This window comes from Polistes fuscatus, unplaced genomic scaffold (assembly GCF_010416935.1).
Source record: "Polistes fuscatus isolate 324 unplaced genomic scaffold, CU_Pfus_HIC Scaffold1, whole genome shotgun sequence".
Taxonomy (NCBI): domain Eukaryota; kingdom Metazoa; phylum Arthropoda; class Insecta; order Hymenoptera; family Vespidae; genus Polistes; species Polistes fuscatus.
The window spans coordinates 7,338,683-7,361,974 of NW_025112997.1; the positions used below are offsets into that span (position 1 = coordinate 7,338,683).

Sequence of the window (23,292 nt, forward strand, 5' to 3'; positions counted from 1 at the left end):
TAATTATACCATCGCACGTACATTTTGGAAGTTATAATTTTTATTCCTATATCAATTATAGTTATGTATTTAGAAATATACGTAATACATATCATTTTTGTATTTTTTTTGTTTGTATCTAAATATTATTTACAATAATTATATTAATTATGTACAAATAAATACACAGCTTACGCATACCGACAACAAATATTAGATTTCTCGTCTACGTCATAGGAACTCTTTTATACAGTCTGTTCGTTGCAAGCTCCAATAGGATCTATTCCTATTATTATTATTATTATTATTATTATTATTATAATCTGGCAGAGTAAAAAAATATCTCATTTCGCTATTCTAAATCTCCTGAGCGATATTTGTACATTCATTGACATTTATCGTATAATCCGATAAATGATAAGACAGACGTACGTAATGAAAAAATTGGCGACATCGAATTCGCGTTCGTTATTTCTAATACAAAATCGATAGTTGTAAGAGAAACGCAACGATGCTTTTAAACTTCTTCGACGACGACTTTGTTGTTTATTTTCCTAAGCGTTCTGACGAGAAAAATAAGAAGTAGTACCGAAAGGAAGATGGAAGAAGCATAATAGAAATACCGGAGAAGAGTTATATCGCAGTGTTGGATCTTGACTCGTTTTATTTGGGAGGAATTTGGTCTGGTATCGACTTCGATGGGAAAACTGCCGGGTCCTTCGTTCGTTGCTACCCTAACGAGATACTTGGTGCCAGGGTAAAGAGAGATTTGAACAAAATTTGATTCCGTTACTTGATTACCGGTAAGACCACCAGTTTCTGGTTCCCAGGTTACTATGTAGGATGGTTTTTCGATCAAAGACTCGTTATTCTCGGTGCTTGGATTTTCGAAAAAGTTAGCGGTATTGTTGGCATCGTTGTTGGCATCGTTGTTGGCATCGTCAGCTTCGGAAAGCCCGTCGTCGTCGCGTTCGTCCTCCTCCCTTCTGAAGAAAAATCTTCTGAATATCTCATCGGACATTTGCGAATCTTCTTGGTTCCTCCATTCGGCTAAAACTTTTTCGCCATACTTCTCGAGGAACAATTGTTTAACTCTGTCGTTTAATCTGTTTTGTCGAAGGACTTTTGGTTTTGTCAATTGAATCGATAGATCTTTCCACGAGAGGGTAGCCTCGTATAATAATCCTTCCTTCAAATACTCCAAAGTGGGTACCCATTCTTGCCAGCTGTATTGATTTATACCTTGTTCCGTGATTACGATGATCCAACTGTCCGGAGAACATTTCGGTAGTCTTTCTCCCGGATAATAACTCACGTCTTTCCATTCGTTATCCTTTTTTTGCATTACTATGGCTACGTCGAATTTGTTTAAAGTTATTGGATCCTTTTTTGGCGCTGGCAACATCGAAGGGAGATATTTTTCTCCTACTTTCATTTTTTCATACGTACACGCTGTCTTGCAAGCTGGACACTGTAATAATAACGAAACATGATGATTTCGAAGACTACGAAAAAAGATTAAAAAGTAAAGGTAAGCGCGTCTAATGTTGCTCGTTCAACCGTAATAATCGAAGGGTAAACGTTTGTAAGGATTCTAGGCGCCCTAGGTCTATTTTTCGGAAGATCGACAGATTGGCTCTACTAACTATGATCTTTTTCCCTTTTTATATCTCACGGGATTATTTTTGACAAGCATAAAAGATCTTTTTTCGTTTCGTTGCTCGTCCCATCCCTAACAATTCTCCAAGTCGGTCTGTAGAAAAATAATAATAAAAAGGCACACACATACTTGCTCATCATTTTGTTCGCAAATGGTTTTCCTAGCTTCCTCCGATCGTTTTTCCACGATCTCGCAATCTATCCAGCACTGTAACAGAGAAAAATAAGAGAAACGATCAGCTCTGGTGCGAGTAAAAAGCCTTAACGGCTATTGTAAGAAAAAGGAGGAAGGTAGAAGAATCCTGAAGGAAGGAAGGAAGAAAGAAAGAAAGAAAGAAAGAAAGAAAAAGCATCGAAGGAGGCAGGCCATTGAATCGGCGGCATTACTCTCGAGGACGAGTAGAAGGAGGGTAGCTCGAATTAGCTCCAACCTGTTCCAGCATAAAAGGCACTGTCGTTGTTGTCTTTATATTTATTGGGGTACCCTCTCTTTCTCTCTCTCTCTCTCTCTCTCGTTCCTTTCTACTAACTAAAACATTTCCAACTCTTCGGAGAAAAGGAGATACGTAGACCTTCTCGCTTGTTTAACAACGTCTCTACGAGAAAAACCATACATAGGAGATTCAAATTGTAATAGTATCTAATCGCGATACTATCGTTATTCGAAATATCTTAATCGAATATTTTTACAATGCTCTTAGAATTTTGACCGTTATACCAATATATTTTACACGCACTTCTATGCACTAATGTATTAACAATAACATTTCGTATTCGATGCATTTACAATACGCGATAATCGTAGTTATGGGGGCGTTTTAGGAATAGCTCGATGGCATGTTCCTCGTTACGATCGTCATTCTAATGCAAAACCTTCCCTCCCTTTTCCTGCTAGTATAAATGTCAATGGGGATCATCGTCGTCGTCGCACCCTCTTAGCGCGTGCTGGCACGTTCACGAAATGCCATTTTCCTCAAAATTAATGAACTCCCTCTCCAACATTCTCCTCCTTCTCCTATAAACGTCTACTTTATTACGATCATTCGCAGATAAGATTCTATGATGAACATCTATCGAAATGTATCAATCGATATATGCGCGATTTCAGAGTAGATTTTCTACTATCGTAATCGAGATTTCCATCTGTTCATCGGTAGGGGAACGATGACTGTCCTGACTAAAAATAAGGGGGACTCCCGGGATCGCCACGATTTTCCATGGCGCCCCGTAAAACCGAACACCGAAAGATTTATCGTCCTTTCGAGAGACCCCCCCTCTATTCGTTTTCGAACACGAACGAAAAATAACTTCTCTCGTGTTATCTTTTCATTCGATCTTCGACACCGGAGAGATTCTATTTTTACGTAGATAAACGGATTTCGATGTATTTTAGAATATACTTATTTTTCTTTGCATTTCCTTCGACAAAGCGCGAATGAACGAAAAATATGAACGAAAAATATGAACGATATTTTCGTTACCTCGGCGCAAACATATTGTTGTCGATCGGGGAACCAATCGCACGTTCCATCGGTGCTATATTTTCGAAGACACCGCGATCTGCACTGCGCAATCCTAATGAATGGTCCGAGGTCGATACAATCGACGAGAACGCCGCACAAACTCAATATAATCAGCCACGAAACGTTTTTCATGTCGATTTGGATTTATTCGATCTCTCACTGATATATCTCGTAATAAGAATTCGTAGAGCGGAAAGAAAAAGAAACACTTTTCGAGTAGGAAGAAACGATACTCTTGAAAAATTCTTACCTACTGCGACCCCTCCATCGTTGGAAGCTTCCTTATATAGGCTACGGTCTCCCCACTTCTACGGGTTTCACTCCCCCACCCTTCCCAGAGACTCCTATACCATCCCTTATAATTATTTCTAAACCAAGCTCGTCCCTCGACATATGGTTGACCGTCCTGTACGATCCCTACGTGCCTATCCCAATGCTTTCCCTAAGGCTACATCGTTTTTCCCCTCGACAATTGGAATAAAACTATTAGAGAATTCTTGCCTACCGATCGGACCTTTCATCTCCTTCTCTTTTAAACTTTATCATTTTTCAACGAGAAAAAGCGCTTCTTATTAACAAAGAAACCACCCACGTTATGACGCAAAATACCAAACGCAAAAGTCATCCTGTCGAATCGTCGAATCACGTCTAAGGCAAACGTTGGAGCGCGAGCGTGCAAGTATGAGAGAGACAAAGGGCTCTGAAATGCTAAAAAGGATCGTTATCTCTCGTACGATCTTCTTTTCGGGATGTTAATACGAGAAAACTACTAGATGTCGATCGTAGTTAAAATGCGAGCCGGTCCCTCCTTTCGTATCTCATTTATTTCTTTTTAAGAGGAAAAGCTGGAAAAGGACTATTTCCTCGTCTTTTAAATAATATCCAACGAGCAAATCGAACGCCCGAAGCCTTCTTCTTAGTTTACTTAACATCCGGTGTTTGGAAAAGTTCTAAACGAGAAATACGTAAAATATCGAATGATCGCGATTCCAGCGAACGATCGAAATGGTGTGGGGTTACTTTGCTCCACCCAGTTTTCGAAAATAAAGCTTTCAAAAGTATTCGAGAAAAAAGAAAAGGATAGAAATACATATTCAACCGGAAGTCGAATTCTCTGGGTGCTCCGTTCTACGTCACAATGCACAGGATGTGTACAAATAAGGGTATTTGTCTCGCTGCCTGATTGTGGGGTGAAATATATGTGACGTTAAACGAGCCGAGTTTCATCCCTGCGTATATATAGAGAATATGTGTATATATATATATATATGTATATAGATAGACTTTGAAACGGCCGGTTTATGCCCGGTGGCAATAGAAAAAGGCCTACCAAATGGGGATCCATTCATCTAGGCTACGTTTAGGGGTGGTGCTCACTTTGGATCTACAAAATTCTATGGAGAATGACATTTTATTGTGCCAGAGTTTTTCTCACACCTGGACTCTGTTTTGCGTTTATATTTTTATATCTCTTTTCTATCTACATTTATATCTATTAGTCGTTTGGAATTATATCTATTGGAAGATAAGATAATCCATCGTACTTTTTCGTCCTAACTTTTTTACGTTATTTTGCTCGTATAGAGAAACGGAAGAAAATAAAATATTTACGAATCGTTATCGCGACTAGGTACCCTTATCGAATACCATTATCGTTCGACGAAGCTAGCGTACGTAGGGCTCGGAATTTTCGGATCCGTCGAAATTCTCCCCGAAGGGATTTCCTTCTAGAAACGAGAGGTGCGAGATATTTTCGTAGGATCCATAATCCGGAACGCATTCCTCTGTTCTTTTCCTTTTTTTTCTTTTATCTTGAAAGATCTCTCGCACGATTCGCCTCCGTATACACAAAGTTCTTCCCGGAGTTGTGGTTTATCGAGCGTAATCCACGTCGCGAAGGATTACGTGCTCTCGGTTTTCCCTAAGATCGCGTCCATCATCTCCATCCTAATTTCTTTCTCTTTCTTTTTCGTTATTATCGAAGGAAAAAATCTGGACACTTGAAATTCTGACCGCGTTTTCTTTCGAAAGATCTTCTCTCCTTTGTTGTTGGGTCCGCGTCCACGTACGACTATTCCTCGTATGAAACTGGATACTCCGTGTGTGCTTCGGATCAAATTAAAAACAATATTTTCTTTCGTCCTACGAGTCGGAATGCTTCGCAAAGATCCAACGAACGAAAGAAGATTATTAGTCGAGATATGTTTTTCGATAAGATTAATCGCAACGCAAAGAAATAACGAAAGGGACGAAACGCGAAGGTGTGTTGCAAATGAAATTTATAAATAAGTCGAAAATAAGAATAATTCGATAAATCGTCCAACGCGTCTGCGCTTAAACGAACAAAAAAGAAAAGTTGCAAAGTAATTGAAATGAAAGCTGGCGCGAAATTTTGATAATGGATTATCCTTAGGAAAATAATTTGCCTGGCACCTTTCAACCGTCAAAGTATTCCACGAAGGGTCTCCGTCTAGATTTCATTCTTCAAAAGTATCTAACAAAGCATAAAATTCTTCTCTCCCTTTTCAAAAATAGCTTTATCTTTCTTTCCCTTTGCTTTTTTTTTTTGCTTCTTTTTTTTTCTCGACGCTCCGCGTCGAATGTACCGCGGAGACAAATTTTCATTCTTACCATTAAATCTCGCCTCTCTCTCCCTCTTTTGAAAAACTGTTGGAAAAGAAAATTTGTCTCTAAACGATTCCCTCGAGGGGGGACAGGTGGTAACCGAAAGATCTCCGAATCGCTATTGAACATCTAACATAAGATCCTTTTTACGCGTCTTTTAACGTGACAAATTCTCCAAAAGTAGGATTTATTATCGAACGAAAGCGGATGATGCTGCTTCTTAGGTTCTAACAAGATTTCGGGAATACGTTGCGTCCAAAAGAAAACAATCCAACTTCGTTAATTGTCGTTTCGCTTACGATTAGTTATTTAACGGCGCGTTACCTTCCAAGATTTGTTTCCAGATGTTAAACATCGAATGGGAGAAAAATATAGAGTTCCGTTTCGTAGATCTTACGGATCGATCATCATCCGGAAGAGGCTGACTCTGCGGTATCTGGAGTTCGTCAATGCTTCGTGCATTTCGTTGCGCACGACCATATGGTTGCCGACGGCGATGGTCATTATTTCCTTTCCCTTCGGTGTGCCTCGGAGGAGGAAAGGCGGTCGGCCACAAAATTGCCCCAAAATTGCTCGATGGTCCAGCTTTTCTTCTTCTTCTTCTTCTTCTTCTTCTTCATCATCTTTTCTCTCCCCAAGCTAATTTCATAATATTCGATTTTTAATTCGACAGCGAGAGCACCCATTCTCCTTCTCTCTCTCTCTCTCTCTCCCTGTCTTTCATCTTTTTTCATTTCTATTTAGTTTCTTTTTCTCCTATCCCCTTTTATAAAATATGCTAAATGCTCGAGGGGGAATCAAGACGCCCCCACAAGATTCTTCAACGTTGTTATTTACGTATTATGAATGTTGTAAAGCGAAGTATAATGGTCGCCTCGAAGCAATTTATGCGAATTTTGCGATGTTTTCTTTTGGATCGTAACTCTTATGGAGTTTCTAGGATAGACAATTATTTATTACGCGGATAAATTCCGTAGAATTGCCAATTTTTCTTACGATATTAACCCGCGCGTGTTTTTTTTGTTTTTCTTTTGAAGTGCATGCACGCGATATGGTTATATACACGAAACGTTTCCAAATTTTCGTAGCTAATTTTATGCACGCGTTTCTTAGTATTCGACAAAAGCTAATGACCCATTCGTACACCTGCACGAATTCTTTACGCGAAATTGCTCGTAACTAAAACGCGAGTAGTTACCGAAAGAAAGATAAGTCTCCCAAAGTATACGAAAGCTAGGAAAAATTGATTATCCAAAGGCATTATCGTAGAGACGAAATTATATCGTAAGGTCTAGCCGCGTGCCATATGTCGATGCTCACGGGAAACGTTTCCCGATATCTCGCGCGTGCACCACATGGGCTACGCATCTCTTTTTTTCCAAAAGTCTCGAAGAAATCCGGCAGCAGCCGGAGAGTACCTCCGAAGTGGCACTTTAGGATAAGGCAAAGAGTAAATCTTCGAGTAGTTTAGATATCTCGAGGGTTACCATTTTTACTTTACAAAACTTCTTTTTCTCTCTCTCTCTCTCTCTCCCTTCCCAATGAAGAAAATCAATTAGAGATGGCGAGGAACTTTTCAAATATCATTTGCAATTAAATTTACATGAAATTATAATAAATGGCTAGTATACATCCGAAAAAATGATTACGTTAAAACCTCGACAGATACGTCGGCTCATTAGCTAGCAAAATACCTTTGTCAGTTATTTTCTGCCCCGCCTTCGCAAAAAGACGAAGCTGCTTCGAGCTGTCTCGGGCCTCAAGGTTATTTAGTCTCGAGATCGGTGGAAGGATCGGTGGAGGGATCGCAACGTAATTTGACCCTTACTACCTTAATTAGTCCCACGGTGAATTATCAATCGGTTATTTCCAAGTTACTATACTTGTCGTTCTCGGTGCTCAAATTGCCCTTTTATCTCGTTCTTGTCGTAAAACCCTTCTGAAAGGGAAGGGCCTTCGGTAAGGGCCTTCGGTAAGGGCCCTCGGTAAGGGCCTTCGGGGGAATTCGGCAAATTTCCAAAGGAAAAAATCATGCTACTCGGAACTAGCTCGTAGACAGAAGGTGAAATGAACCGAGTAGAAGAAATTTCTTTACCCCTATAAGTTGATATCCTTAGGAAGGAAACTGTTAAATCTATTATGCCTCTCTAAAGCTCGATCGTGATCGTGGAACCGAAAAAAGACAAGGAGAAAGACGGAGAGAAGGATGCTGAAAGAACCAAGAAAAAAGAAAGAAGAAGACGACGAGGAGAACGCGTTTTGTAGTTTTCGTGGGTCAGCCTGTGCAGGTAGGTAGGAAGGTAGGTAGGAAGGTAGGAAGGTAGGTAGGAAGGTAGGTAGGAAGGTAGGCAGTGGTCCTTTCAAATCGCTCCAAAAATGAGGGGGTACGAGATATACTCGAGGACCGCCGTGTAACGTCCCCTGCCCTTCCCACCCTTCTCTCTTCTAAGATGCTTCGCGATAAACGTTTAACGTGTCCTGTCCTTTCATCCGAGCTAAAGTAATCGACGAACTTTTCGATGAAAATCAATTTTTATTTTTTCCCCTTGAATTTTCAGTTTATGCTATGCAATTATTCGCATCGTCGTATAGAATATGCACAATTTTACGCGAACGTAATCGAAGGTTAATCGAGGTTTCAAGGATGAGCATTAGTCGCTAAAAGTTGATTCTTTGTTTTATACAAATTTTCTTCGGCAATAAAATAAATCCAATCGTCGAGCTCGAAGATAAAACGCCGAAGATAAAACGCCGAAGATAATCGGTAAAAAAGTATCCGCTACTGTCTTATCAAAAGTTCTACGTTTATCTTCTATCTCTCTCGAGTTAAAACATTTTTCTTTCAAGAACAGGAAACCTTGAAATTACTTCGGCCGATAATGCAAAGTTATATTTTCGAATCTCGACATCCGTCTCCCTCGGAGACTTAAGTATTTACTCGAGTACCTTCTCATCGCCATTTATTTTCTTATTTTTCCTACTACTCTTACCATTCTAATTTCGAAATCGTTTCTTCGTTTTGAATCGTTCGGTATTCTTATTTGCCGCTATCGTAAACGGAAAATTAATATATAAAAGGATATCGTATAAAATAGAAACGTAGTTCTAGTTCCCTCTGCCAACGATCAACTTTTTAAGGTACTCTGACAAAAATCGATCCACATATAAATACATACTTAAAAAAATATTTAAAAGAAGACTTTTTCTTTCGCAAGCTTCGATCGAAATATTGCACGAATTCCATTCAGGCCCGGAATGATTAACAAATAGTCTGTCTCTCTCTCTCTTCGTAGATCTTGAAACAAATAGCAGAACGAGCGTTCCGATTGTTCAAGAGATGGTCACTACAGCGATTTTGTTGGAAAGTTGTTCGGGTAAATCGTTCCTATTCGTCAGACCGTGCGGCTTGTCTTTCGACCGATCTGTCGTCGACGAATCTTCTTTTTTTTCCAGGTCAACGTAATAAAGGTACCTCGCTGCTATACAAAGCAGCAGCATCTCGATTAGCATCAGAGAACTTTGCGTCACTGAAATTAAGGAGAAGTAAGAGAAAGTTGCAAGCTACAAAAATATATATATATATATATAGTATTGCGTCAAGAAAATAGAGAAAATAGAGAAAAATTCGGCAAACGATTTACGTTTACGCGAAATGAATTTGTTCATTGGTTTCCTCGACGGACTAATTTCGATATACATTTACCGTTGGCAAAAATTTTTGGCGACAATGGCGGCGTGCAAGGAAAAATGCCAGTATTAACGAGTAACTTGATAATAATAGATTGAAGCTTGGAAAAGACCATGGCCAGTTGGGATACCAATGTCTTCAACCTCAGCTTGGCTTCTGTTGACAAAAAATATAAAGTATTTACGTACGCGCAAATGAATCGAAATTTAATTTACCTGGAGCAACCACATTGAGACTTTTGTTGGTGATCGTTAAACCGTATATGCCAATTAATATACTAATTAATGTGAATGGTTGAAACCAAATGAGGTAAGTTGGTTCTACTTTTTGTTCGTTCAAGGCCACAATTAGCATAACGAAGTACAGTAATCCCTGCAAAAACATTTTCAATAGGGTCGAACGAATTAACGGAGAAAATAAATAATAGACGGGGATACCTGTACGATGGGAAGTTGAAGAACGATCAATCGAATGACGGCCAGACGAGAATCGATCATATCGAGTTCGGGGAAGGGTAAACATGGCCAACAGCAACAAGGGCCAGTTCTTAGCAATAACGGGGGAGTTTTGTCGAGATTTCGTCGGCCAACGTCGGCGAGAAGAAGAAACACGCGATAAAGCGCTATTGTCAGGAAAACTTGAATGATCGCCTCGGATAATAGTTGCGTCCTGAAATAGTAGATAAATAAAATGAAAAAGAAAAGAACCGCGTCGGGGACGGTATTCATGAATCTTGTTCACGTGACAAATTCCCCGGCGTCGTCTCCACCCCTCCTCTACCCACCCTCCGATGTTTCGTTTTAAAGAAAGAAAAAAAGGTCGACCGGAAAGATTTTTCGAAGAAGATTTTTGTAGGCACTCTCGAATAACAGGGATCTCTCATTTAGATAATCCTATTTTTTCTCTCTAATTTATTATTTCATCCCTCGTCTCTCTCGCTCTCATTCTCTCGAGTATATCTACAATTTTGATCTTAACCAAATTTTTATTACATATGTAATAATATAATACGACTGAATTCAAAGTTAATCCAATAATCTACGTAAGCGCGCAAAGTGCTGACGTTTCTAATTCCGTATTAAATAAAAACACGCGATAATTTCTATAATTGGGAACTTAAAAGTAGTTTTATACGTACGATTGGTAGGTTTATTGTCGTTATAATTTAAAGGAATCATTTTTAATTACCTTGGTACCGCTATTATCATCAAACTACAAACACTCGCTATCGGATATACCGAGAAAATACTAACGATGTTAGATTTGTAAAGACCCGTTTCTTTTTGCGAAAAAACGTTGTAAATAGCGTCTATGGCAAAATATAACGTTATCAGCGAAAATGCAGCTCCAACGGATATCAGAGCGATTCCGAATGTACCCAAGCCTGAAACGACAAAAAATATTCCAAATAATTATTTCGTCATTATCGATAAAGTATTCAAGATTATGAGTTATTTCAAAACGTTATTTTTTTGTAACGATTACAAAATTTCCAAGACACATATAGGTTGATCCACGTACGCGCGCGAAACTGTGTTCATTACGTAAACGGAAATTATTTTCTATAGTCAATCAAAAATATGATAAGATTTTTTTTGTAGATGATAAGATTTCATATGAATTGTTGATAAGATACGTCGTAATCGCGTAAAAATTTAAAATTACAATATACGATGCATGTTTTGCGTTTCATTCATATGATTTTTATTTGTTAAATTAACGCGCAATGGATATATTCCATTTGAATTTTAAGAATAAAAGAGTAAACGAATGTAAAAGGAAAAGAATAAAATGGAGAACGAATAAACGTAAGAAAATGGTATATTACTCGAAAGGCAAAGTCACGATTTATACGCAGAATAAATGTTAATGATGGAAAAAATACGAGAGTTTTTTTTTTTAATACGCGATGTCTTTTTCTTTAATCGTATTTATACGAAGTGCAAATTTAAATATAATCTCGAAGCAAAACTTTCACTGACGCGCGTATCACTCGTATTCCTCGAGTCGAAGGAATACTACAATACTGACCCGTTTAAATATTATAGAATGAACAAAATGACATACTTCGACTAAGTGATATATGAATTTACGCGAGACAAGTTAGGTGTAAAAATTGAATTTGGATCGGTAGATTAAAAGAGCGCGACTAACTGGAATATTTACATTTTCGATCGATATTATTTGAAAAAACTCGTAACACATTGATTCGAATAAAGTTGAGAATTAATTAGATCACTCGACAAATATAAAAATAAAAATCGCAATCGAAAATGCTCGTAACACAATTTCGATGTATAATTCATTAGTATTGTTTTTGTTTTTTAAAGACTATCGGAACAATTGGAATGCAAATAAAGCATTGTCATCGATTTGTTATGACATAAGATACTTATAAAATGCGATAAGTTTCTAATTCAATTCTCTCGTTGATTCGTTGATTTGATCGCATGAGAGCAAGAGTCGGCCGGAGAAAAAAATAGTTTGGAAAATAGAAAACAAACTCACTTTCTATATTCTCGATCGCAGATGGTATATAATCAGGAATACAACTAACGTTCCAACGATGTAATTTCCGCGACAGTTCCATTTTATATATTCCACGATCGAACGATTCAATTATTATAATAGAAATATTCGATTAATCGGTATGAGCGAATATTTGAAAATTGTTAACGTTGGAAATTTGGAAAGTTCGAAAGTTCGACGAACTTGCGTTGAGAAAAGTAAACTTGTTTCTGGCGGATCGAAAAGGCAAGTCGGGACGCGATCCTAACTAAGTGAGAGTGACTCCCCACTTTTAACACCATTCGTTATATTGTAATAACTAACTTGGAACGTTTTCTCTTTTCGCGCTTCAAATAACTTTTTAATGTTTCTTTTTTTCCAAATATCATTGTCATTAAAAGCACCTTTATTTTATAATAAAGTAATAGCAATTACGAATACGCATCGATTTATGCAATGGAAATTGGAATTGTTCATTTGTCGTTTCTACCAATAACGAACTGTTATTTAAATCTCGTATAAATACAAAAATTGAAGGAAAAAAATGATTAATCGATTCGATACGTTTTTCTCTTTTATTCATTTTTCGATTCTGACTTACCGACTATCTGCATTATCGATAATAGATATATTCCAAAAGTTAACTGTGACGGATAATACAGATTGCGATTATTTTTGATTTCTATCGAAATCAATTATTTCTAAATAAGCAAATTATAAAATCACGCGCGCGAGAGTACGAATAAAAGATATGATCGAAATTGTTAAAAGAAGGAAGAAGCTTCTAGATATTACCTTCAAAGGAATAACGTGAAAACGCAGAAAAACGTCCGAAGAAAGCGATGTCCCTTTCGAGAGATCTCACTTTCGAGATGAAAACGATTCGTTTCACGAAAGAATGAACAAATTCTTTCGTCTTTGATCTAAGGGAAATAGAAAAGGAAGAAGAGGAGATAGAAGACAGGTAGAATTGAAGCTCGAACGACAGTCGAACGTGCGTGAGTGCACCGATAGGACGACGGAACGGAGAATTAAGTGGCCAACGCGAGTTCCAAGAGAGAGAGTTCTTTAAGAAAGTAGGTTCTTAAGTAGTACGGTCAGTTTACGATTGCTTCTGCGGACGATCGCTTCCAGCAATGGTAAGTTTTTCTCTTTCGTATCGTTTTTTATCGATCATCCTTCGGAAAAATCCTCAAATTTTCGTCCGACGATGAAACAACCCTCGGCCCAATTGTTCGCTTTCTACGATAGACGATTCTTAGTATCGTAATTCGAAAAAGTTCGCTTTCGTTTTCGAGAATCCTCGTTCCATTTCAACGTAGATATTTCTTTCCGCCGGATTATTTTTTAATTAAATGATAATGTCTATCCCCGACTATTGCAAAATTTATCGACGATGTTTTTAATAAATTTGCATTTATCGTAACGCTATATGTGTCATGGACCAATAATCTAGCGCAAAGTAAGAAAAATGGGAGAAATCGTTGACTCTCGTATGTAATTAACTATGTCGGTGCAAGGATCAAATGGTGCGTACGTACGTTGGATCGACTAACAGTACTTTCTCGATCGAAGTTTAGTTCGGTTCCAAGGATATTTTGCACAACAGTTCTCGATGAATATGTTTAATATTACGCGTCAAAATTGATCACGTAACTCGATAATGCTAATGATCATCGATTTGGCAATTATTTATTTCAATGCTGCATAGCTATTTCGTCATTTCCGAACGAATCAAAATTATTCGAATGGATTCGTGGACGAAAGGATTGATCGGACATCTTCATTTTCAGATTTTAATCGTCTACGTTGTTTTGCTCCTCGGTCTAAATCACGTCGAATCGGAGGAACTACCAACGATATTCGAGGTAGAAAATTCGATCAATCGAACGATCGACCAAGTCGAAAGATTGATCAACGAAAATCCTAATTTGCCTCGACTATCTCGGAACGACATCGTCGATATTTTGTACAACATCACGTCCAAGGATTCGGAAGCTTACGAGAATAAAGATCAAATCGAGAAAGCTCGGAAAATGTATCAAAGAGCTTTGATGGTCGTATTGCCGTACAAGGCGAGAGAATCTTTGGAAAATTTGAAAGATTTGTATACGAAACCGCCGATAGTTCAAATGCTGTCGGATTCGGCCAGCGGCGAACGTCTCGAAATGGTTTTGAACGATCGATCGAAAGAAAGTAACAGCGGATCGTTGGAATCGACGGATAACGTCCTGGACAAGAGTAGATATAAAAATCATCGCGAAACTTATTCGGACGTTAGATCTAAAGAATCCTTGAAAGAGACTTTAACGCCTGGCTCGGCCCCGATGAGATTTAGTTTTAACTTGGAGAGCCTGCAAACGAATCATCATTATCCTACGCGAGAAACAACGAGGATCGACGATCGTCCGATTTTTCTTCCTACGACTGGGAAGACGATCGACGACGATCGAGTCGAAGACATCAACGTAGTCCTCGATGCGAAGAACGCGAAGGAAACGTCCGGTTCGGAAGAGTTAACGATCGATTTGGGCCCGAAACAAGATATTCTTTATTCCGATCAATGGCATTACAACGCTCCCCCGCCCCAAAACGTTCCCGATGAAAGTAAGGAAGAGTTCTCCTTCGGGGAAATCGAACGAGAAGAGAACGAATCTTCGACGATTTTTGTAACTCCGCTCGCGTTGACTTCGCAAACGTCGAAATACAATACGACGTTGGCTTTGAACTCTGGCGGATTTCGCGATGCTACGTCGACTACCGAAAAAATTTCGACCGAACCAACGACGAAACTACGGGTTATGGATTTGTTGGCTTCGATTGGCTTGCGCCCGGAGAACGAGGCGAACGTCGACAACGTTTTCCCGACTAATCGACCAAAAGTTAGCAACGAAAATGGCATCGTTTCTCTAGACGCGGACGAACCAGATTCACCCTTGATAGAGGATCAGAATACTTTTCGGACGGGTGGTTTTGATTTGAACAAAGGTATGGAAAATTTAACGCCCGACTTGAGACTGCTCTTTCAAAAATTCGGCATTGAGAGTACGCAGGATCGTCAATCGCCTAGCGTAACTACGACCACTCGCACGACTACGAATTTGTATAGAAATTTTAAACCGTTGCCAACGTCTACCGTTCAAGACGAAGAGATGAGAGAATTTTTATCGAGATTCGGTCTCGGCGTTAACAGACAACGAAAGGCTATGAAAAGTAAAGTTCCATCGGTGATCGAAGCTGTTCCGGTCAACATGAGAACGGTTTTGGAAAATATCGGATTGATCTCGAGTTCTCGTAGAAACTCCAAAAATTCTATTCAATATTCGGAAGAGACCAAAACTACGCCCAAGTATCACGTTTTCAAACCGCACGAAACGATTTTTAAAAACGACGACGAAAGATCGAAAATCAACGAACTTTTGGATACCGTTAAATTGGTTCAAGAAGGTAAAGCCGATACCAAGGACGTTCGAAAAGTCGCCAGCGATTTGCTGAAGAATACGAAGACTTTGTCGGTTGGTCCGGATCCTTTGAGTTTGGATGAAATTATTCGAGTCTACAGCGGGGATCTTAAAAATGAAGTGAAGAGACAAAAAGAGGATGCTCCGAGTTCCACGAGCGAAGGGAATTCTCCTACTTCGACCACGATCTCTCCAATCGGTAATTGACATTTATCTTTCGTTATGAAATTATGTTCGAACACTAATGATTTTTACGCGTTAGAAACAACGACGTTGATGGATTCTGCGAAAGATGCGGCCGGACTAAACGAGACGACGGCAACCACGGAATCGGAGCCAATGCCTACTACTACTACTACGGCGGCAACAACGACAACGACTAATACTAATCTGATAGACTTGGAAAATTCATTCGGTGGAAGTACGCGAGCACCGGATCCAGTCTTACCAGCCAGAAGAAAAACTGGTTTATACTTTTTGGTGGATTGGAACACGTTTCTCGAAGTTGGCGAAGAAGGTAGCGAAAAGATCAATTTAAGGTTTCAACCAAAGGTCGGCGACAGGTCAAGATTTCTGCCAGTAACCGTACCCTGAATATAAACGAGATCATGCGTTATATAAAACGAGTGAAACGTACGCGTTATATGATACATTTCTTAGAAAGTACCTTTTCTATTTATTATACTTCATAATTGTTAATAATTATCTATTATATAATATTGTATATAAGAAAAGTTTTTTCATTGTACGCGATGGTGATAAAAAAAAAAAGGGATTCGATACGATACTCGGTTAAAATCAAGCCTTTCGACGTAAATGCCGAACCCTTTTTTTGTTCGCTATGTATTTAAATTTTATTATCCGTTATCTTAGTTCTCGTAATTAATGAGAATATAAATAAATGTTCTATTTACTTACTCGTTACCCAACTGCTACTCGTTAGATTCCCTAATCTCTAAATATTATGAGTCAATCGAGTCGAATTTAGAAGAAAGTAATCGAAGGAAATCGATCGAAGGATTTCAGTATTCGCGAATATGTTTCGTCGTTCGTCGTTGCTAGTTATTAGCTTTCTTTTCCTTTTTCGATTCGAAACGACAAAATGTTATCGAAGTGGTATCGAAGAAATGTTAAGAAAAGAAGAGGAAATTTTAAATATCGCTGGGAAATCTTTACAACGTCGTTCGCAAGATTTCATGGACGTAAATACCTTCGTTTGGCAGGAGTATGAATTTGGAACGAATGCCGGCAATCGAGACGGTAATTTATTTCTAAAAGAAAATTATTTATGTCAAATATTCAATTTCTACGTGTATATTTAACTGATCATTATTATCGTCGGATGCATATAATGAAAATAATATAATAAATCTTTATGAAATGTCTTCAGAAGTCGTAATAACGAATATCTCGATCGAAGAGGATTTGAGATTACCACGGAGCGAATTTAGGACGAATTGGATCTCGTTTGAAAGCAATGGAAACAATTATTTAGCCTGTTCGAGCGAAAGAACGTTATTTTTGTATACCCTCGATACGAAGGGTAACCTAACGGCATCAAATTTTACCGAATTCAATATAGACGGTCGGGTGTTAACTTTTACATTGATCGATGTGGAAAATGATATCATCGCTGTTGCGTGCGTTGAAAAAAATGCCACGACGAGTTTGCAATGGTATCGAATTTATAACGAAGAATTTGAATTATTTCGTACCTGGAATATAGAACGGCCAGCCAAAGATATACAATTTGTTAGATATCGAGATCAAAACGAATTATTGTTGCTGTTTAATAGAGAAGATCACGAGATTACGCGTATTATCTCGATAATCGATATTTACAGTTTCAGTATCGATTTCGTCAAAAAGGACTATCCCTTGTGGTAATTATAATATAATATTATGCTATATATTGTAACGAAAAGATAGAGAAACATTAATCGACAATTGTAAAGGTTGACTCAAGAGATACAAGCTTCCTCGATACGCGATATGCAATTATGTAAAGTATACGAGCACACGATGCTCGCTCTTCTCGGCGAAAACGAAGTTTTGCTTTACGAACGGAAAGAGAACGACGACGATCATGGAACGTTCGAATTATGGCAAACGATTAAATCTAACGATTTAAATAATTTCATTTGCTTCGAGAGCGGCCACGCTCAATACTTGGCTACTTCTGGAAAAGAATCCGCGTTGTTTTATTTTGCGGATAATGCGTTCCAATACAATTCCAAGACGGAAGATTTTTTTAACGGTAAGAACATTTTCTCCATTTAGATAATGTCGCACGATAATAAAGCGAATAAACGAATTAGCTTTTCCAGAGATCGCTTGGGTCGAAGAAATTCCAGTCGAAACGTACAGAGACGAGTCGTTGTTGTTGATACAGTTGCTCGATTCCACGATCTATGCTTTAGCTTGGCAAGGCGATCATCGATTCAAAGTAACATTCTTGCCCAACGTTTTACTCGATAATTTCCATCTCTCTAATGTGACCAGTATTCCGAGATACGGATTCGTATCTGGAAATGTATTTGTCAAAATCGATACGAAACTCAATCAACTTTCCAGCCCCGTCGAAGAGAAAATTATTCGAATGATCGAGGCAAAAGCGTTATTACAAGTACGATATTTTTCAAGTTATCTCTTTTTTTTTATATTTTTCAAATTGAACTGTGCGCAGCAAACGTATTTTGTAGGAGATATTGAATAAACAGGAACAAATCATCGACGAGATCGATGAAAGATTCGATCTGATAGATCATATAAATTATACCCAAATCAAATCATTGAACGCATCTAAGATAATAACAACGAATTTAAACATGGAAAACGACGTATCTTATACGATCAATTTGGATTCGAAAAATTTAACGCGCGAGGACATAATAACCAATATGACTTTAATCAACGAATCTTTACGCGATTTAACAGCACGATATAACACTTTGAAATTGGATTTGCAATATGGATCCGATCGAGATTCGATGGTCGTAGTCGATCTAAATATTTCCGGAGATCTGAGACTTCGCGGAAATCTTTACGTCGAAGAATTTTCAACGAATTCCCTGAACGATCTACCGATGTTACAAATATTACAACGCTATCTAACCAATGATTCCCGCGACGTCGTAAATGGGGAAAAATCATTCTCCGATATCGAAGCGACGAATGCGACGATTCGAAAGATCAACGGTATACCGTTCGAACGAATTATGTTCGAAGAATCTAAAGTTCGTTATTCGAATATGAATTTGTCCAATGAGATCTACGACGTAACGATAGATGGACACTTGACTTTTTCAAAGATAAATAACATCGAGTGGGAAAATATCGTCTGGAAAAATAAATTGGCTTTTATACCGGATAAAACTACGATCAATGGGGTACGTAGACGCGCATCTATGCGTATGTCCAAGAATTTCATAATATATCGATAATTTGTAATAAATTGTTGCAGAAAATTGAAGCTAACGACGCGAATGCGAGAATCGTGAACGATTTAAGTTATCCTTACGATTACGTGTTAGAAGAAGGCTCCATTCCTGTCCACGTTACCGGGATAAAGTACTTTGATCGATTGACCGTCCAAACCTTGTCCCAAGTCTCGAGTATAAACGATATTGTCATAGACGAGTTCGTTAGACTCGACAACGATCATATTTTCAATCGAAATATCACCTTCCGCAACATAACCGTTCTTGGATCTTTCACGGTAATATGCCTCTCGAGATTTATCAAATACGCGTCGTTATTTTGTTCATACGATTATTGCAGATCGATGGTAACATTAGTGGATTTAACGTATCTCAACTAAAGCAGGAAGCATTGATCAACGAAACTCAAAGCTTAACTTCTAACGTTATTTTCTACAATTTGACCGTGTTGGGTAATGTTTACTTGGAGGATTCGATAAATGGCAACGATTGGTCGGACTTTGAGGATCTTTTATCGATAAACGATACTAGAATCGAGATCCTCGGAAAAAAGGATTTCAGGGGCAACGTTGAGATCGATGGATCATCCATCTATATCGCTTCTAATAAGATCAACGGACACGCTATCGAAGAATTTCTTACTTTGGATACCGATCAAACATTCACGAGTGAGTATTCGTTTTAAATCGGATTTACTTAACGAACAACAAAGTTCATCAATTTATATAATAAATGATCGCGATAGGTTTGAAAGAAATATCGGATAACGTAACTTTCGGCGAAATCTCTCACGAATTTGCAAACGATGTAAGGAAAATTCTCGAAGAAGAGACCAAGGAAAATTCGCATTGCACCAATAAAAGCGTCATTTTCGAAAATACTTTGATCGTCGACGATCTATCGTTCGATATTTTAAACGACGATATCACGAGCGATATGTTCAATCGACAACTGAATCTAACTCTTCGAAATGTCTCCTTCAACGATTTAACGGTTAATAAATTAAACGCGCAAGAGATCGCTCCGATATTCGTCAACGATGTTAATTTGAGCGATTTCATTGAATTTGCCGTAACTAGATCGACGATGCAAAATGTAAGCGTAAATTGTTCGTTCGAAAGATTGCGAGTGGAAAATCTGGAAATCGAACGTTTCAATGGAATGTCGATTAAAGGATGGAACGATCTGATCGATCGATTGCATCGATTTTATCGGGACATTTTCGATCCTAACACTGTTACGCTAGAATCTATCATCGTCAAAGGAATGATCGATGCGTCCTCGATAAATGGAATATCATTGGATAAAATGTACGATCCGTCGACCATGGGAACGGTGATCTACGAAAATGGTCTCTACGTAGAAAACCTGACCGTATTAGGTTTCATAAACAATTTCAATATCAGCGAACTCGTGAAAAATGCCGTCCTCAAAATAGACGAAGAAATCGTGATAAACGATACGAAAGAATTTGAAAATATTCATTGCAAATTACTACAAATGAAATCACTCAATGGGCACGACGTTGAAAATATTCTAGATCCATACAAGGATCAAGATTTAACCGGTCCCGTCGTGATAAATGGTAAGACATCGATATGATTTTATTAATAATAATAAATAGAAATTCTATACGCACACACAAATCGCGTAATGTTCCATGATCCTATAATTGCAGGCACTGCAGACGTCGTTGGAAGTTTCGATGCGAGAGGAAAGATCAAAAATAAAGTATACTTTCGCGATTTAATAAATAAATTTAAAAAATTAAACGACGAAACGTACGAATTAAACGTAAATGTCAGATTTGTCAGTCCGATAGAAATAATTGATCTTAAAACTAATGGCACGATCGATGGGATAGATTTCAACGAATTAGCCGATTCTATAGTGTTGAAAAATGAAGATAACGTAACTTTGTCGGGAGCTAAACGTTTAAAAGGATCGTTGAAGTTAAACGAATCGTTTGTAATCATCGACGAGGCTATCAACGATATCGATTTAAAAAGATTTTACGAAAAAGCTGTTTTCATCGACGAACCTTTGACGATCAATTCTAGCGTCGTTTTTCTTCGGGATGTCGTCCTGAAGAAAAATCTGGATGTCGTTGAAAATTTGGACGTTAACCGGATCGGTGGGGTCGATATCGACAACTTGAAAGATGTCGTTGTTTATCTGGATCGGCCTTATTTTTTCTCCGGTAACGATACCCACTTTTCTCTTAAATAAATAAACACGCATTTGTTACCGTCGCTTTATTTTTAGCTCCAACGACGTTCACGAGTATTAACTTTATCGGCGACGCGAGCATAAAAAATTGGAATAACATAGATATGAGCTCGGTAATAGTATTAGCCGCGGATCAGATAATATCGAACGAATTTATTCGAGCTTTCGATATCACCGTAGAAGATATCGACGTCCGGAGGAAAATAAACGAACGCGACTTGAACGAAATTTATACGGACACTTTGATGGTAAGTATTATACTTAAATCTTTTTCATCTATCTTAAAATAAATCAATAATTGTATTATTTCCATAGAAAATCGGTAATCAAAATGTTACTGGAAATCTAACGTTTCTTGGCAAAGTTCTCATGCGTCACGATTTTAATCCTCGTCTCATGAATCACGCGAATCCGAAACAAATTGTACTCGTAAATACCAACGACACTATCATCGGTACATTTATGAATTATTATTCGACGACAATCGATATCCGATTCTAATGGTAAATGATAAAAATGATTTTTCCTTTCTAGGAAATGTCGAGTTCGAAAAAGAAGTAGTTCTAAACGGATCTCTAAGAGTCGTAGATCGTTTCAATGAAATAGATTTAATTGGTTGGCAAACAACTGCGGTAACTACGAATTATCTATCGGACCAATTAATCTCTGGAAAATGGAAAATACGTGGAAACGTTTATTTAAAAGGCAGCGTCTTTACGAACGGAGGACTCTTAAATGGATTCAACTCGACCGAGTTGGCCGATTTGTTGCAACAAAATCAAATGGCAATGGAAACATCTTTAACCGAATCGACGGTACGTCAAAAGGAAATAACGATATCGACTGTGCGATACGGAGAATGCGTTTCTACGAGAACTAATCACATTTATTATTTTCCCTCTTTGCCAGACAAACTTGTCTAATCTATGCAAAAACGTGGTAAACCTGCAGTACCATGCGGAAACTCAAATCTACAAATTCAACGCTTTCGAGTATTTGCAAGAAACGATCGAATCGAAACACCGTATACTAAGCGTTCATTATTTCGAAATACAAAATCTCGATTTACTTTTAATAAGTTACGAGTCTTGTCACTTGGATGCTTATCAATATAATGGAAAAATATTCAAATTAATAGCGAGCATTCCTAATTTCGGATACGTCCAAAATTGGATAACGTTGAATCGCAACGATTCGTTGTATTTTCTCGTTTTGGGAAAACAAAAGTGTGCGAGAAATTCGACAAACTTGTGGAAACTCGAAAATAACGAATTCGTTCACGTATATCAATTCGAAGATGTCCGAGACGTGAAAAAACTCAACAACGATACATTTTTATTATTGTTCGCTGATCGTTTGGAAAGTCGAACTATCCGACAAATATATAACAACGAATCGTTCCGATCGAATCCGAATTATTACGTTACCAACGACGAAGATCACCCTTTGAAATTTGTCTCCAATACGGATAGAATATTACTGAGCAATCGATATTCGATCTACGAGCTCGATAAGTCTCTCACGAGTTATACATTTTCAAACAATCGCTTGAGATCGAGCGAGATTTTTGCCATGAAAGTAGGAATCTTTGAAAAAGAATACTTTCTGCATTACAATCCAAATTTCACCAGGGATAACATATTCGTAAGTAAACAAGAAAAACAGTATTTAACGTTAACAAAAATGCATCATTACTTTTTTGCATCGTTAGATCAGCGATAACGATTTGAACGAAACTAAAGTTCTACAAATAATACCAACGAACAACCCATCCTCATTTTCGATCATTCGTTTTGAAGGATCGGTCGAAATATTACTCATTTTTATTGAAAATAATAAAAGTCTCAAAGTTTACGAATATAAAGGTACGTTGATAATAAAATCGAATAGAAAAACGATGAACGTAAGTCCATATGGGTCCGTATGATATTCAAATGAAAGATCATTTTGATTGCAGGCATCCAAGGTTTCGTTCATCGAGATACTATCAAAATTCAAGCTGAAAAGATTTCGATATTGAAAATACTTAAGTATAATAACATGGCGAGGAGACATTGTTTAGCAGTCATCGATAAAAATCGATTGACGATATTAGAAGCTAAAATGCACGGAGAGAGATTAGACGTGCCTAAATTGCCATGTATCTTGCCTTAAATATCGATGCGATATCAAGGTTCATA

The 23,292-nt window shown here is 38.0% G+C and overlaps 4 protein-coding genes across 4 annotated transcripts; 2 read left to right on the forward strand and 2 right to left on the reverse strand.

Annotated features, from left to right (window-relative positions):
• Positions 1 to 106: 106 nt before the first annotated feature.
• On the reverse strand, positions 107 to 3,399 carry LOC122518322. The gene is made up of 3 exons (XM_043637228.1): positions 3,120 to 3,399; positions 1,769 to 1,846; positions 107 to 1,450 (listed from the first exon to the last, which is right to left on the reverse strand). The coding sequence occupies exons 1-3, from the start codon at positions 3,291 to 3,293 to the stop codon at positions 497 to 499; spliced, it is 1,206 nt and encodes a 401-aa protein (XP_043493163.1). The 5' UTR covers positions 3,294 to 3,399; the 3' UTR covers positions 107 to 496.
• A 4,905-nt stretch (positions 3,400 to 8,304) lies between these two features.
• LOC122518738 (organic solute transporter subunit alpha-like) lies at positions 8,305 to 12,207 on the reverse strand. The gene is made up of 6 exons (XM_043637837.1): positions 11,983 to 12,207; positions 10,663 to 10,858; positions 9,912 to 10,143; positions 9,690 to 9,846; positions 9,490 to 9,630; positions 8,305 to 9,313 (listed from the first exon to the last, which is right to left on the reverse strand). The coding sequence occupies exons 1-6, from the start codon at positions 12,062 to 12,064 to the stop codon at positions 9,117 to 9,119; spliced, it is 1,005 nt and encodes a 334-aa protein (XP_043493772.1). The 5' UTR covers positions 12,065 to 12,207; the 3' UTR covers positions 8,305 to 9,116.
• An 871-nt stretch (positions 12,208 to 13,078) lies between these two features.
• On the forward strand, positions 13,079 to 16,037 carry LOC122518259. The gene is made up of 3 exons (XM_043637110.1): positions 13,079 to 13,121; positions 13,776 to 15,642; positions 15,706 to 16,037. Exons 1-3 carry the CDS (start codon positions 13,119 to 13,121, stop codon positions 16,035 to 16,037), a joined length of 2,202 nt encoding a protein of 733 aa, XP_043493045.1. The 5' UTR covers positions 13,079 to 13,118.
• A 394-nt stretch (positions 16,038 to 16,431) lies between these two features.
• LOC122522070 lies at positions 16,432 to 23,266 on the forward strand. The gene is made up of 15 exons (XM_043642873.1): positions 16,432 to 16,703; positions 16,834 to 17,326; positions 17,399 to 17,700; positions 17,762 to 18,069; positions 18,164 to 18,721; positions 18,841 to 19,161; positions 19,224 to 19,551; positions 19,629 to 20,468; positions 20,562 to 21,083; positions 21,149 to 21,360; positions 21,428 to 21,566; positions 21,647 to 21,927; positions 22,022 to 22,756; positions 22,824 to 22,977; positions 23,070 to 23,266. The coding sequence occupies exons 1-15, from the start codon at positions 16,571 to 16,573 to the stop codon at positions 23,264 to 23,266; spliced, it is 5,523 nt and encodes a 1,840-aa protein (XP_043498808.1). The 5' UTR covers positions 16,432 to 16,570.
• The last annotated feature ends 26 nt before the right edge of the window (positions 23,267 to 23,292 follow it).

Bases quoted from the DNA above. Each gene is read 5' to 3' on its own strand.
- LOC122518322 (XM_043637228.1), bottom strand. From the start codon at position 3,293: ATGAAAAACGTTTCGTGGCTGATTATATTGAGTTTGTGCGGCGTTCTC. The intron at 1,847-3,119 runs GTAACGAAAATA...TCTCTGTTACAG, and splicing joins AACAATATGTTTGCGCCGAG to TGCTGGATAGATTGCGAGAT. The intron at 1,451-1,768 runs GTATGTGTGTGC...TTATTATTACAG, and splicing joins GCGAACAAAATGATGAGCAA to TGTCCAGCTTGCAAGACAGC.
- LOC122518259 (XM_043637110.1), top strand. The intron at 15,643-15,705 runs GTAATTGACATT...TTTACGCGTTAG, and splicing joins GACCACGATCTCTCCAATCG to AAACAACGACGTTGATGGAT.
- LOC122518738 (XM_043637837.1), bottom strand. From the start codon at position 12,064: ATGGAACTGTCGCGGAAATTACATCGTTGGAACGTTAGTTGTATTCCT. The intron at 10,144-10,662 runs GTAATTAAAAAT...CTACTATTTCAG, and splicing joins ATGATAATAGCGGTACCAAG to GACGCAACTATTATCCGAGG. The intron at 9,631-9,689 runs GTAAATTAAATT...TTTTGTCAACAG, and splicing joins TCTCAATGTGGTTGCTCCAG to AAGCCAAGCTGAGGTTGAAG.
- LOC122522070 (XM_043642873.1), top strand. From the start codon at position 16,571: ATGTTAAGAAAAGAAGAGGAAATTTTAAATATCGCTGGGAAATCTTTA. The intron at 20,469-20,561 runs GTAAGACATCGA...CTATAATTGCAG, and splicing joins CGGTCCCGTCGTGATAAATG to GCACTGCAGACGTCGTTGGA. The intron at 21,567-21,646 runs GTACATTTATGA...TTTCCTTTCTAG, and splicing joins TACCAACGACACTATCATCG to GAAATGTCGAGTTCGAAAAA.